The sequence below is a fragment of the Tachysurus vachellii genome, chromosome 5 (assembly GCF_030014155.1).
Source record: "Tachysurus vachellii isolate PV-2020 chromosome 5, HZAU_Pvac_v1, whole genome shotgun sequence".
NCBI lineage: Eukaryota > Metazoa > Chordata > Actinopteri > Siluriformes > Bagridae > Tachysurus > Tachysurus vachellii.
This window is the reverse complement of record NC_083464.1, coordinates 18,592,536-18,605,819: the sequence shown is the minus strand read 5'-3', so window position 1 is coordinate 18,605,819 and position 13,284 is coordinate 18,592,536. Positions and strand designations below refer to the sequence as shown.

Here is a 13,284-nt window from a genome sequence, read left to right as displayed (position 1 = left end):
TTTGTGTTGTGTAAAAAATGAAACAAAGATAAATCATGTCAGAGCCTTTTCCAAACTTTACGTGAAATTGTAACCAATAAATTAAAGTGTTAAACAATAAGAATCATTTTAGGTGGAAATGAACAATAAAAAATGTACAGTAACCTGGTTGCATAAGTGTACACACCATTGTATAATTAGAAATCTGGCAGTATTCAAAATCAATATTCAACATTGAAACTCGTGTTAAATAATAATTAGTATATAGTCAGTTAAATTGACTCAATTGAATCAGTTAATAAACTCAAATAATGTACAGCTGTTCCTATAGAACATTTCTGACATCTTTTTGGTAACATCCGACTGAAAAGGCCACAAAGAGCTTAAAATGCAGGCATGGGATCTCATTGTTGAAAAATATCAATTAGGAGAGCATTACAAAAAACATACCACTCATTGAATATAACAAGGAAAGTGTAAAGACAATAATCAATGGAGAAATGGAGAAAATACGGCACAACAGTGACATCGCTAAGAATGGGTCATCCCCCTAAACCTGATGAGAAGACCAGAAGAACACTGGTCAGGGAGGCTGCCAAGGGGACTACAGCAACAGAAAAAGAATTGCAATAATTTCTAGCGAGTACTGGTTGCTCTCTGTGACATGTATTCTTTATATGTCTGGGCTACATTCAAGGATGGCAATGCCAAAGCCATTTTAAACCAAAAAACCCACCCAAGCCTGGCTAAAGTTAGCAAAATAAAAGATTTCCAATCTCCCAAAACCATGTGGAATAATGTGTTGTGGTCTGATGAAACCAAGTTAAACGTTTTGCAATTGAAAACACAGCACATCATTAAAAGAACACCATCCCCACATTGAACCATGGAGGTGGCAGCATCATGCTTTAAGGCTGCCCAAAAATTTTTTATGCTGTGCTAAAATCTAAAGGTGCATCAACTAAGTACTAGTTTTTCTGGTGTGTGCATTATGCAACCAGCTGATCTTTTTATCTTTTTTCCCCCTAAAATGATTCTTATTGTTTTTCAGTTCTAAAAATGGAAAAGGATTCGAACATGATTTATCTTGATCTAATTCCATTTCCATATAGATAAATAGATAAATATACAGATAAATAATTACATACAAAAAAAGACAAACATAAAATACAGCTAAGGCTGTAATTGATTTTATAAACAGTGGTGTTTTGGTGCTTTGTAATATTCATAATGTCACTGCAAAAAAAAAGATGTTCTCAATCTTCTAAGAATAAACGCTACATTAATCCTAGTGCATGGAAATTTGAGTCTGAAGGAAAAACTATTTACAAACAGCTAAAGGAATCATTTATGGATTATTAATTTCTGTTAATGCTTCAATTGAATGCAATGTTATAGAAAAGGTACATCATTAAGACCTTCATGCAAAACCCTTCTCAGAAGTGAAGACCCATTAGTAGGTGTTTGTGGTTGCTCTATTTATCATACTTGTCTTCATACATTCCCAACACAATAAAGTTTGATTTCATGAAGTGGAGTGCCCAGAGAGAATCATTTACCTCAGGCATGACTACACCTCCTCCGTGACTGCATTACTAAACGAGTGACAATGATTATTACACTGATATTCAGAATTTTTACAAGATCCTTGAGGATCGACATATTCCCGTTTCCATCAATAAGAAATACTTTTTTCTATATTTAATGAAATATGGTAATTCTCTAGAAGAGGAAAGTAGTTGGCCAGGGCAGGTATGGTAATCACTAATTCACCATGTAATAATGTAGAGACATCCACCTCATTCAATCATGCTGTACATATGTTTTTTCAGCAGCTAAGCTAAGCTTTTTTATCGTTAAGCCTAAATATTCAAGCGTAGTGTATACACAAGTAGCTTAGTAGTCTCTCAGCACACACATTAACTGACAAGTCATGTTCTTAGTCAGAGAGCGTTAGCTCCTTCAGCTTGAGTCTCAGTATGTATGAGGTGCAAAGTGAGGAGTGTTGGTCGTACCTGCCCGCAGGCGAGTCCCATACCCCTCTCTCCCATTCCATGAGGGCAGGATAAATTCAGCTCCAGGGCATCAGCTCCAGAAGCCTGTTCAAGGGTCATATTTATGCAAACGTTACTGCAATATAGTCAATGAATTCATGTTTTTCCATATGCAAGTCTCACCAGTGTAATATGAATCATGCAAACCACTAAAAAAACAACACTGTAGTGATTCAGTTTATTAATCATGTCCAAAAAAGCTTCTTCTTCAGAGGAGGTGTATTCCAATGAGAGATACAAAACAACAGTGACTGAAGCATTAGGACTAAAATAGATCAGACAAGTGATAACTGTTCCACAAGGATGTGCAGGGGATGCTGTTCTCTATGTAGACTAGTGGAGTGGGGCATAGAAAGTGGCTGAGCAGGAAAGGCGTTTGACAGGCAATTACATATCCGTAGGGGCTTTAAACCACATCACATGCGGGATTTAAACAATTACAAAAGCTCCACAAACCTGCCAGAGTGATTCCGGCTGTAGATTTATGATTTTCCGCAGACTGACAGCCATTAGAGGGAGAAAAGAAGAATAAGTATTTTAGCCTTATAAAGTGCAGAGGAGCAAGTGGCAGGATGAAGCCATTTATCATAGTCAGTTGGAGAGAGGAGGAAGCATGGCAGCCCTGGATTAGGCTCCAGATTTCATGGTCAATTAGGGCCAAATGCAGGTACAAAATGGACACAATGCACCGTGATCCCAAAGCCAATTATCAATAATGTTTAATTTCACCCAGCTTCCTTTAAGCCCTTTATAGACAGGGAAAGCGACAGGAGGTGGCTGCCTCCCATTCCCGTTTTCTAACACAACAAAAGGCCAATATACACAATGAATTAAGCACACTATCATCGCTGATCACAATAAGCAGCTTTAATAGGGAAGAGCGTAGGAAAACTGTTTGTCATTGCCAGTTTAAAAGAAAATGACAGTGGAAAGGTGTTCAAAATGAAGCTAAACAATACAGAGAGTCTGAGCTGAGCTGGCAAGTTTGGGGAGTTTCTGTCCTTTATATACTTCATTCTCATAAACATTCCTTAGGGAGAACAAAACAGGAAAGATAGAAACACAGAAATAGACAATGATAGAGACAGAAAGGAGATGAAGGGGCATACAAAGAGTATGAAAAGATCAAGAGGCTTAGTGCCATAGCTCCACACCTCTTATCCTAATCCCAAACAGACACAGAATTACACACACACACACACACACACACACACACACACACACTCCACTGTCACCCACATTTTAGCACAAACATCCTCTATGATTATGATCTATACCATCTTCCTGCTGACTATAAGTTCATACAACATACATACAAAAGCAGCTTTTTTTTTCTCTGCATGAATAGAACAAGAAAAATGAAAGACAGGTTGAAAGAATAGATGCATTTAAACCATGCACATGATATAAATACCCTGTAATGATCATTTTAAAATCCAGGATGCAAGCACTAAATGAAAAACTCATACAGTACATACATGTAGACTATTCTTTCAAAACTGGTATTCGACACATTAATCTGGGATGTATTTCAAATCATATTGTGTTTTTTCCAGAATGAGTGAACATGACACTTAAGAGGGAACTTCATGCAGGTCCTAATATTGTAAAACCTCTCAAACAGCAGTGACATGTCTGGTGCAAAAGACCATCAGTTGTTTATTCTCTTGTTCACAGTCATTTTAAACAAGAGAGCAATCCAAAGTATACACTCCACAGAAGAGCTATGGGTTCACAGCAGTTACTTATCTGCACTGACACTGCTTTTGACTTGCGCTCTCAGCTCCCAACTTGATAAGACAGGATCACCTATCCCTGTCATACACTTTAGATCATGATGGTTGGTTTGATCTGGGATATCAGGGGTACAACAGCAAAAGGGAATGGGCATACACACACTTACTCCAACATGGAGAAGTTATGTCATACGAGATACTAGATATGTTCGAACAACAGCAGAAAAGTCAGCTATGACTGAAAGACAGTCTCGATCAAAGTCAAGCCTGTAGCGTAAGATTTTGAGTGACAGCATTTCAACTATTCTGAACTCACCTTTTCACCATGTTCTGGCTTTTCACACACATTCTCTACTCAGTAGGTTGTAACCTGGCAGAGTATTTCAGGAAAAAAAGACCTGTTCATATTTACTAGATTTCTATCTATGAATTAGCCTCTTTTCTGCTGTGGTTGATCACATGCATTTATGTAAAGCATCTGAAGGCAGCTCATCAGTGTAGAGTCTGATGTGTAGAGTCTGGTGTGTAGAGTCTGATGTGTAGAGTCTGGTGTGTAGAGTTTGATGTGTAGAGTCTGATGTATAGAGTCTGGTGTGTAGAGTCTGGTGTGTAGAGTTTGATGTGTAGAGTCTGATGTATAGAGTCTGATGTATAGAGTCTGGTGTGTAGAGTTTGGTGTGTAGAGTCTGATGTGTAGAGTCTGGCATGTAGATTCCAGCAATGTTGTTAAAATAGTAACCCAAAGCACCAGCAGTAAGGCAAAAAAGAAAATACAACCACATCAAACTGTAGGGTTTACAGCCCTGCACTAAATATTAATGATTTAAGAATTAAAAGGTAATGCTGTTTGCTATACAGTCATGTTGGGTCCTTATCAACAACACTGTAATCAGGGAATTTTATGCAACTGGACTGTTCCAAGTTTTAGTTGAATACATCTGCACTAGTTGATTATCAGCATTACTGTTTGACACACACCCCAGATGAAATGTCATATTCCTATTTTGGTTCACAACTTTAAAATAAAAATAAAGTACGAACAGGTTATGGAGAGACTGTGACATCTAGGAATTACAGCTTCTAGCTCATGGTTATGATGCAATATTTCTCTATCAGGCAGAAATTTGTGTGGAGGGAGCAGTAATGGGGGGCAGTTGAAAGTAGAAAATGATTTACTTTACTCTGACACGTTGGTGAAGGGAAAGAAAGGGGAAAAGGAGAACAAAAAACTTTTAAGTAGTATCCTTGGGCAAGCCACAGTATTAAGTGTTCCCTTCCAGAATTTTCAAAGTGAAAATTAATGGTTGAATCTCCTTGAGAATGGCGTTACCATGGAAACCGGGCTTTTATTTCATATTTGCCGGCAGAGGTAACTAAACAGTCTGCTATAGATGTGATGAAAACAATGAATTCAGTTCAGAAGACACACTACAAGCAACAAAAAAGAAAGCACCAAAGACATATTCCGTTCTTTTTTCCTCACGTCCCCTATTTTATAAAGTGGCACTGCCAACCTGCTTTTCCACTTAGCTATATTCCAGAGTGGTAGAAAGACGGTCTCTAGGACACGTGGAGCTAGGTTGGGATTAGGGCTAGGATTAAGTTAAGGAATAGGAAGCTTGGCTACTCTAAACTAATACAATGAACTCGGACAAGCTTAGATCAGTGGACTGCCAGGTTTATGAATGTCCGATATGCAAAAGGTACCTGACAGCAATGCGGAGAGGAGTAGAGGAGGAGGGAGACAGCACTAACCAGATGTCCATCTTTCCTGACTGGAAGGGGGGGTGGGGGTGGGGGGATGGGGGTGGGGGGTTGGATGAGCTTGACAGGTCTGGTTTAATGAGGTCCAACAGAGAGCGAGAGCGTCAATGAAATCAATACCAAAATTAACACATTGACATGTGGGCCTGTTTACTTTCTGACATTTTCTGTGCACAATTAAGCACCAAAGATATGTAAGTCAACACTGATTAATTCGAGGGGCCACTGGACTGCCTCTATCTATTTCCATTCAAAATATCAGCTACAGGTTTACTTGTGAGTTTCAATGTGTGTGTCTGTGTGTGCTCCGTTGTGCATGTGTGTGTGTGTGTGTGTGTGTGTCTGCTGAGGGTTCCCTTTGACTGACACCAGGAAAGGACACAGGCTAAAAAGCTCCTGCTCACAGATGGAAGAGCCGGAAAAGCCTGGCCTGAAGATGCCCTGCTTTCCTGCCCAGCTTTCTTCCTCTCTCTCCTCCTTCAGCACCTCCTCTTTCTCTGGCATCTGTCTCAGCCTCTTGGCAGAGACAAACCAGTTGGGTCTTATAAACATTTGCCTAAATGTAGCATGCTTCAGATCCAAGATTAATTGCCAGTGATTCAATATTTGGGGTGTTTATGCAATAACCGTGAATGTTGCTTTTGCAGTTTGGAAAGGTGTGGTACATCACACTTTTCTCCTCTCTTCCCAAGCAATAGTTATGCAGTGGCAGTGTTATCAAAAGAGGCAAATTATCAGCAGGGAAGGGGGTATAATTTCACAACTGTGTGCATTGGTAAATTATCATAACAAAGACTCACCTCTGCCATTTTGGCAAGCTCAGTCCAATCATCTTTGTTGTAGCTGCACATTATGCTGGAAATGATAATCTATGGCAGAGAGAGAGAAAGAGAGAGAGAGAGAGAGAGAGAGAGAGAGATTAGAGTGACATACAGTCTTACAATTTGCAGCTCCATTTTATTGTTGCTGACTGGCTCCATTGTTATGTGTATACACGTTTATTCTTCTCGGTTTGTTTCAACACATTTTAAACTGCGGCTGAAACACGCCACTCGATCGTCCTTTTTTCCCTACAAAGTCTCAAAATCAATATTTATAATTTACAATATTTGTTATCAGAACAAATCGACAGGCATGCTGGCATTATTAAAACAATAAAAACATCATAGAGAGGGTATTAACTAAGAGCCTCTATGCTACGGCTGGATTAGCCTGTGCCATTTTCATTTCTCTTTCCCCTGACACACTATAAGCCAAACATAAAAACATGTAGTGGGGGACCAGCTTCTTAATATTGCTTCCCGGGTTTAAGTAATCACAGCTGGAAAAAAAGCTTTCACTTAATTTACAAACACTCACATAACACACAATTCATGCTGTATGTCTCGTCCACAGGACACCATTCTCTCGGCAAAAAGAAGACACTGTGCGACAGTGTTAAATAATATATAGCTGTGTTTCAGTATCTATGTAAATCTGCTGGAAGTCTTGTACGATATTATTTAATTAGATCTTAAATCCATTCTCATCAACTGACCATGACTTAGCAGTGATGAGGAGAAGATGCCAAAAGGACAAAAAGTGTGGCACTAACAAAAGATATATCCATGGATACCAAGAGAGAGAAAACAGATTTCAAAGGAGGATATTAAACTCTGAGGATTTGCTCTCCCCTAGGACAAATTTCCGCTAGATATAAATCTCTGGGGCATTAGGCGCCCCCAAAAGCACTGCACAGTTAGGAACTAAGTATAGCCCACCTACACGAGCAGAAAATATTGGCAAGTTTTCGAGGGCAAATAAAGTTAAGCAGCCTGACATTTACTGCTCAGATTTACCAAACAACCTTGACATATAAGCGATATTTGATACACCCTCAAATATTCTTTGGTAATATTAATGTAAAGCCCAGGAAAGCAGGGAGATACAGAAGTGTTGCTGGAGATGATGGAGATTACGAGTGAGTTTCATTTTGGGTGCCATGCAGGCAACACTGTATTCTGTTTTGATTTAAGCCTGACCTTTGACCACTTTAACTTCACATTATGGGAAAGAGGTCCTTGAAATGGCAGCGAGGCATCCTTTTTTCCGGTTTATTAAAGACAATCGGGGCTAAAAGTGCCGTCAGACAGGCAGAGCGAGTTAAAGGCAGCAGGAAGTGTGGAGGCTGTGAGAGGAGCAGGATTACCTTGTTATCAGCTCAATAACCCTGTGCCTAGCTCTTGCCTCAGAACGCACGGCACACTGTAACAAAGCGTCTCCATGGAGATCAGTCACCTCAAGCCTGTCACTCGGCCAGCACATAAGAACGTTTCAGAGCATTTTTGCCCCTCCTTCACACCATGCAGCAGCCATTCCCCTCGTAATGGGTGGAAAATTTGAAGCATTGATGATGACAATCACAGCAATTTGTCCATAAGCTCTGACCTGCAAGGGCTGAAGCTGCAGTTTAGACAAGGTTTGAAGGCAGGCTGTGGAATGAAAAAAGCCTTGGTTATGTTTGTGAGTGTTGTGAGCATGTGTGTGTGGGTGCGTGTGCGTGTGTGTTTGCGCACAGAAGCTCCAGGGGCAGGGCAGCCTGAATAACCTTTTCTGCTCGCAAATGGAAATCATCCAAATATGATTTTCTTTCAAATACATGTGTTTCACCATGTTCCCATAAACAAATCTCATTCAGCCATCCATTCACACACACATTCACACTCTTTTGTAGCAAATATGATTCTATTCATGCTGCAGGAAAGATGTACAGTATTGTGGATCCTTGTAACAAAGAGCTGAGGAGAGCTACTGTCTGTTCTCTCCTTACACACATTTCAGATTTTTATTTCATCTTCCTCACAAAAGCTGCAGGACTGAATGCCGGACCTTACTTCTGATAGTACTCGCTCTGATTGCAGCCAGAAAGTCTCCAGCAAATCAATTAATCCTTTGATATTTCTTGAGAAGAGGAAAATAAAACCGGGTTTAGAAATGAACAATTGAGTTGTCATTTTTGTAATTTCAGCCAACATATGCTGCTCCGTCTGTACAAATATGAAATGGAGGCGAAAAGCTGAGATATGGACTCGCTCCACACCATAAACATTTGTGTTTCATTAACAAACATGAGCATTCCGTTGCTGTGAATAATAAAAGTGACGATGAGGAATTAATACGGAAATAATATTCAAATAGTATGATTTAAAATGAACTAAATCACAGACTGAACACAATCACAATCAGTCTCTCATGTGAGAACATCAGGAAACGAAGAACAACATAAAGAATAGCTCAGGTTTGGAAAAGGTTAGGACAGTTTCATATCTACTGTATTTTACACTGCCTGGCCATAAAAAATCTCACTGTTTGGATTTAAATAAGCAAACACTTATGGAGTCAGTGACTGAATCATTACTACAGTGATTAATATGTTTGATCTCCAGCAATTCTTTTAAACCTACTGATGCAGTGTGTAGCTTCTCATTTCTTAACCCTCTTTTACACTGAATTTGCACTGTACAAGCAGTGTTCTGATGTTGGGTTGCTTCAGTTTGTCAGGTTGAGGCTCAGCAACATTATGTGGCAATAAAAAAAAAGTCAGCTGAGAGCCTGAATGCACCGAATGACCCGGCTTTTCCATGAATGCTCTTTTCTTCACAGATGGCACAGGCATGAATAAGGGCGTCTAGCAAATGACATATTAAAAGATGACAATGCCAGGATTCATAAAGAGTGTTTCTTGGTGCATAAGACATCATCTTCACACATAGGTTAGAGTCCAGACTTTAACCCCATTGAAAGTCTTAGGGATGTGTTTGAGAAGACATTACAGTTTATTTTGACTCACCCATTCTCAAACTCTGACGTAAATAAACATCATGATGTTGCGTAAGGTTGTCAAACGAGGCCACGACAAATGTGTGCTGTAATCAAAGTTAAAGGTGGTGTAATACCAAACGAGAATGTGCAAATTATTTATTTATTGTTTTTAGGGCAAGGCAGTGTATTTACACTAACAGCACTTATAAACCTCACTTCCTTTCAAGAGCGGTTTACCTAACCAACAAGAAAAGCACGTTATAATGTGATCAGGCCTGAACAGAACGTCATACGATTGTAAAGCTGTTAGAGGCAGCAGAAGAGCTGTGTGGATTTTCAGATGATCTAATACTGTTAGAAATTAAAAAAAAAAAACAGGCTAATTTTATTCACATCATATATGCTTCTTGCTCCGATAACAATAATCTGAACAGAGTTGTCAGACAAAATGTGGAAAAAAAAAGTTCAATAAAATTTTTTGCCAAGTTCATGTAAAAAATGAATGTGAACTGCTAAAGAAATCTCTCTCTCACACACACACACACACACACACACACACACACACACACACACACACATCACAGACAGAACTTTGAAAGACAGAAGAAAAGAGATGAGTCAAAAAAGAGAAATCCTTAAAACACTGACAGTTTCACTCAGAAAAGTAAAACATTTTTGAGAGTGCTATTGTAATAGTAAAATGTGCAGCAATTTCATATTTTAATAAGGTTAATTAAGTTTACTTGATTAATTTCACCATGTTACAATTAATGATAAATGCAAATGTATTATTGTAATTATTATAAGAAACCGTTAAGTTGCTCACCAAATTTCTGTTTTATATTACTGATAAAAATGTCAAATGATATTATTAATAACTATTCTAATAAAATTATGATAACTCTTCTAATTGATAAGCCTCGTTTAAGCAGATGAACCCTTTTTACCAGTAAGTAATAGACTTATCAGTAATTTTCAATCAGTAAAAACAAATGAATTATTTTACTGTACACTGTTGGCTTTCAGTGTTAGTGTTAAAAAAAAAAGAACTAACCCTAGTAGGCTATTTAAAACCAACAAACACTATGAAGTGAAAAGAAAATCCGTGCTGAACATGGACATGAGGAAACTGAATTAATCAATTAAATTTCAATTCACTTGGATAACTGTCGGTTTTTCACAGTACTGAGCAAGTTACTCTGGCATTTGGAGAATCTTTCCCGAAGTAAGTCAAATGCTCCAGCTATAGCTGAAGGTGTTGTTTTAGAGGCACATCATCAGGGAGTTTAAAGACAAGAACAACGATATGATCAAAAGCCACAACCATTAAATTATGTAAAATCATAGCAAGTTCCAGGCTGGCTATTTCAGCAGCTCCCTCCTGGGGGGTTACAAGCAGCACTCAAATGTTAGTGCGACAGTTTAAACGGATAATGCATAAATCTAAATGGTTCAGTTCTTTAGTTGACCTTTGAAAGCTGTGGGCACCAGGGAAGTTCGAAAGGTTGAACAGAGTTCTATGCTAATGGAAAGGTAAAAATTGAGAGAGATATTTGAGAGAAGATGCCTACAGGAAAGCTTCCCTGTTCTGGTTTTAACGCAGGTGCCTCGCAGCACATGGGGTGCAGAACTCGATGGAATAAAAAAAAGCTGAAATATCAGCACCAAAGATCCTGCCAAGATGATCGTTTGAACTCACTAATGATCCAAGCTGTAATTTCCATGAGAATGAATACAGAGAGATAACAGGAGCAATAGTGCTAATAACAGCATTCACTAAGCCGTATAAATCATCCGACCAAAAACAAGCAATTCCTTTATCGGTCTCAGTGAACCTGGGAAAAAATGATGCCAGAAAATAAGAACTGTGATAAATCAATAAATAAATAAAATACACAGGAGTTAAATGTGCTAATGTTTCATTATTCCAGTCTGCTCTATGATTTCTTCAAGCTTCACCACGGACTCTGGAGAAAACAAAAATACCAGATGTAGAAGCATAAAAAATGTGTCAACCATTGTTTGTTTTGTTTTTTTTTACCATTTTTGCTTCCTGGCTTCTTAGAAGTTGTGAATTTCTACAGGACTTGAAGAAAAATGCTGTTCATAACTGTTAGACTGTTTATATCTTACAACTTCCTAACTGTCTTCCATTTATTAACACTAGATTTGAAATGAAATTGATCCAGCCATAATTGTTTTCCTGTTGTCAGAATAGCACCTAAAATCCCGTGTTGAATAAACACAGTGCAACAGTGCTCCTGTCCATCCAACTTGATACAAATGAAAGCTGCAAGAATTCCACTTGGGTATATGTGACATCGTGGCTTATCTGTGTCTGCAGTAGCGTCTGTTTCATTAGATTTCCTGTAGTGAAAGGGTTGCTTACGTTGTGAGGGAAGTCTGCCTTAAGCTCGGACACACTCTGGCACCAGTAGGCTGCAGTTTTCTCGCTGATTAACTCGATGTTGAGGAAGGAACCCTGGCCTGGGCCAAATATCGGACCCGATGTGGTTCCGCGCACGATTCGTGGAGACACGTTGGTCACCAGGTCCTGAACAGAGCACAAAGAGCAGAGCACTGAGACATTTCAGAAACAACAGATTTAAGACTTTGTGATCTAATCTTTAAAAACATGAAATCTTCCACCTCATTACTGCACTATGATCCTGAATACAGGAAGCTCCATCTCCTGCGAGAAATTTATTTACCCTATATAAATAGATATTTAACAATAGATTGTATATTACTGTGATTTTTTATTATTATTCATTTATTTATTTATTTTGTTATTTTTTTGTAGATTTTTCATTGGATTTGTTTTTTAAAAAAATATTTGAATTGTTATTTTTTAATTGTTTTAATTGTCTTTTGCAGCCTTCTCGGTCTGGTCACTCTTGTAAAAGTAACGTAATCTCAATGAGTTTGTTTTTTACTTTGGTTAAATAAAGTTTAGCCATGTACAGAAGCAAAATCAAATGAAAAAGTCCAGAAATAATAAAAAAAAAATAAACTAGCAAGGAAGGAAAAGCAGGAGCACTGAATCATAGCACATCAGCTGGTTTGAGAGATGATTACAATCTATTTACCGGACTCTCCGCTGACGTAATTGATTACAGCACAAACGCAACAACATGTCTAAAAAAAACAACATAAGCCTTCAGAATGTTCAACTTTTATGTGGTGGAAAAGCTTGTGTGCAGTCTTCTCCGGTAGATGGACCATAATCAGTCCACTTAGGGCTTTAGAGCTGAGTGAAAGCAGTTTCAACCTGCTAATGGCTTGAACAGATCACAAAATGGCACCGTCCACCTCTCTAACTGAAAGGTCACAATGTAAAGCCAACAGGACTGTCAATAGAGCTATAAAATGGATTGGATTTAGGTTTTTACAATGACAGTGACTTCAGCATACTGAAGAAATTGTATGGTAGAAATCTGGATGTCCACCACATGCAAAACTGACACATAAAAGGATACTGTGTCCTAAAAGACAGAAATGATCTTGCTTTCAGTTTCCTCCAGTATTCTGTAATATGAATCGATAAAGCAAGACTACCTGTAGTAGAAGTGACAGCTTAATTCTCCCACCTCGGATAAGCTGTCCATCACAATTTAGTAGTGTAAGAGAACAATTTTGCATAGATCAGTTAGAGCTTACCCTTACAGACAATTAAGATAATTGTGCGCTAACTTAATTTAACGACATTTAGACTGATTTCCAGCTACACTGACAAGAAAATGTAATTGCTGCTAATTAGATCAAATTAGCATAAGTTTGATTAAATGCAGTAGAACTGGTTTCTCTTTTTTTTTTTTTTTTTTTATCAGATGAAAGGATTTTTTTTTTCCTTGAATAGATACCACGTACGTATGTACTGATGTAAGTTTATAATTCTGGGTATTTTCTCAAACTCTCACCACCAACTCTTTATAAGAAATCCAAGTTTG

At 38.3% G+C, this 13,284-nt stretch overlaps 1 protein-coding gene across 1 annotated transcript in view; it reads right to left on the bottom strand.

Moving 5' to 3' along the window:
- The window catches only part of dpyda.1 (dihydropyrimidine dehydrogenase a, tandem duplicate 1), a 127,864-nt gene that overhangs the window by 42,273 nt on the left and 72,307 nt on the right, over positions 1-13,284 (bottom strand). Inside the window, exons 14-16 of the mRNA XM_060870159.1 lie at positions 11,724-11,888; positions 6,334-6,402; positions 1,995-2,078 (exon numbers count right to left, since the gene is read on the bottom strand). Coding sequence (XP_060726142.1) covers positions 1,995-2,078; positions 6,334-6,402; positions 11,724-11,888 — 318 coding nt within the window. The remainder of the gene's footprint in view (positions 1-1,994; positions 2,079-6,333; positions 6,403-11,723; positions 11,889-13,284) is intronic.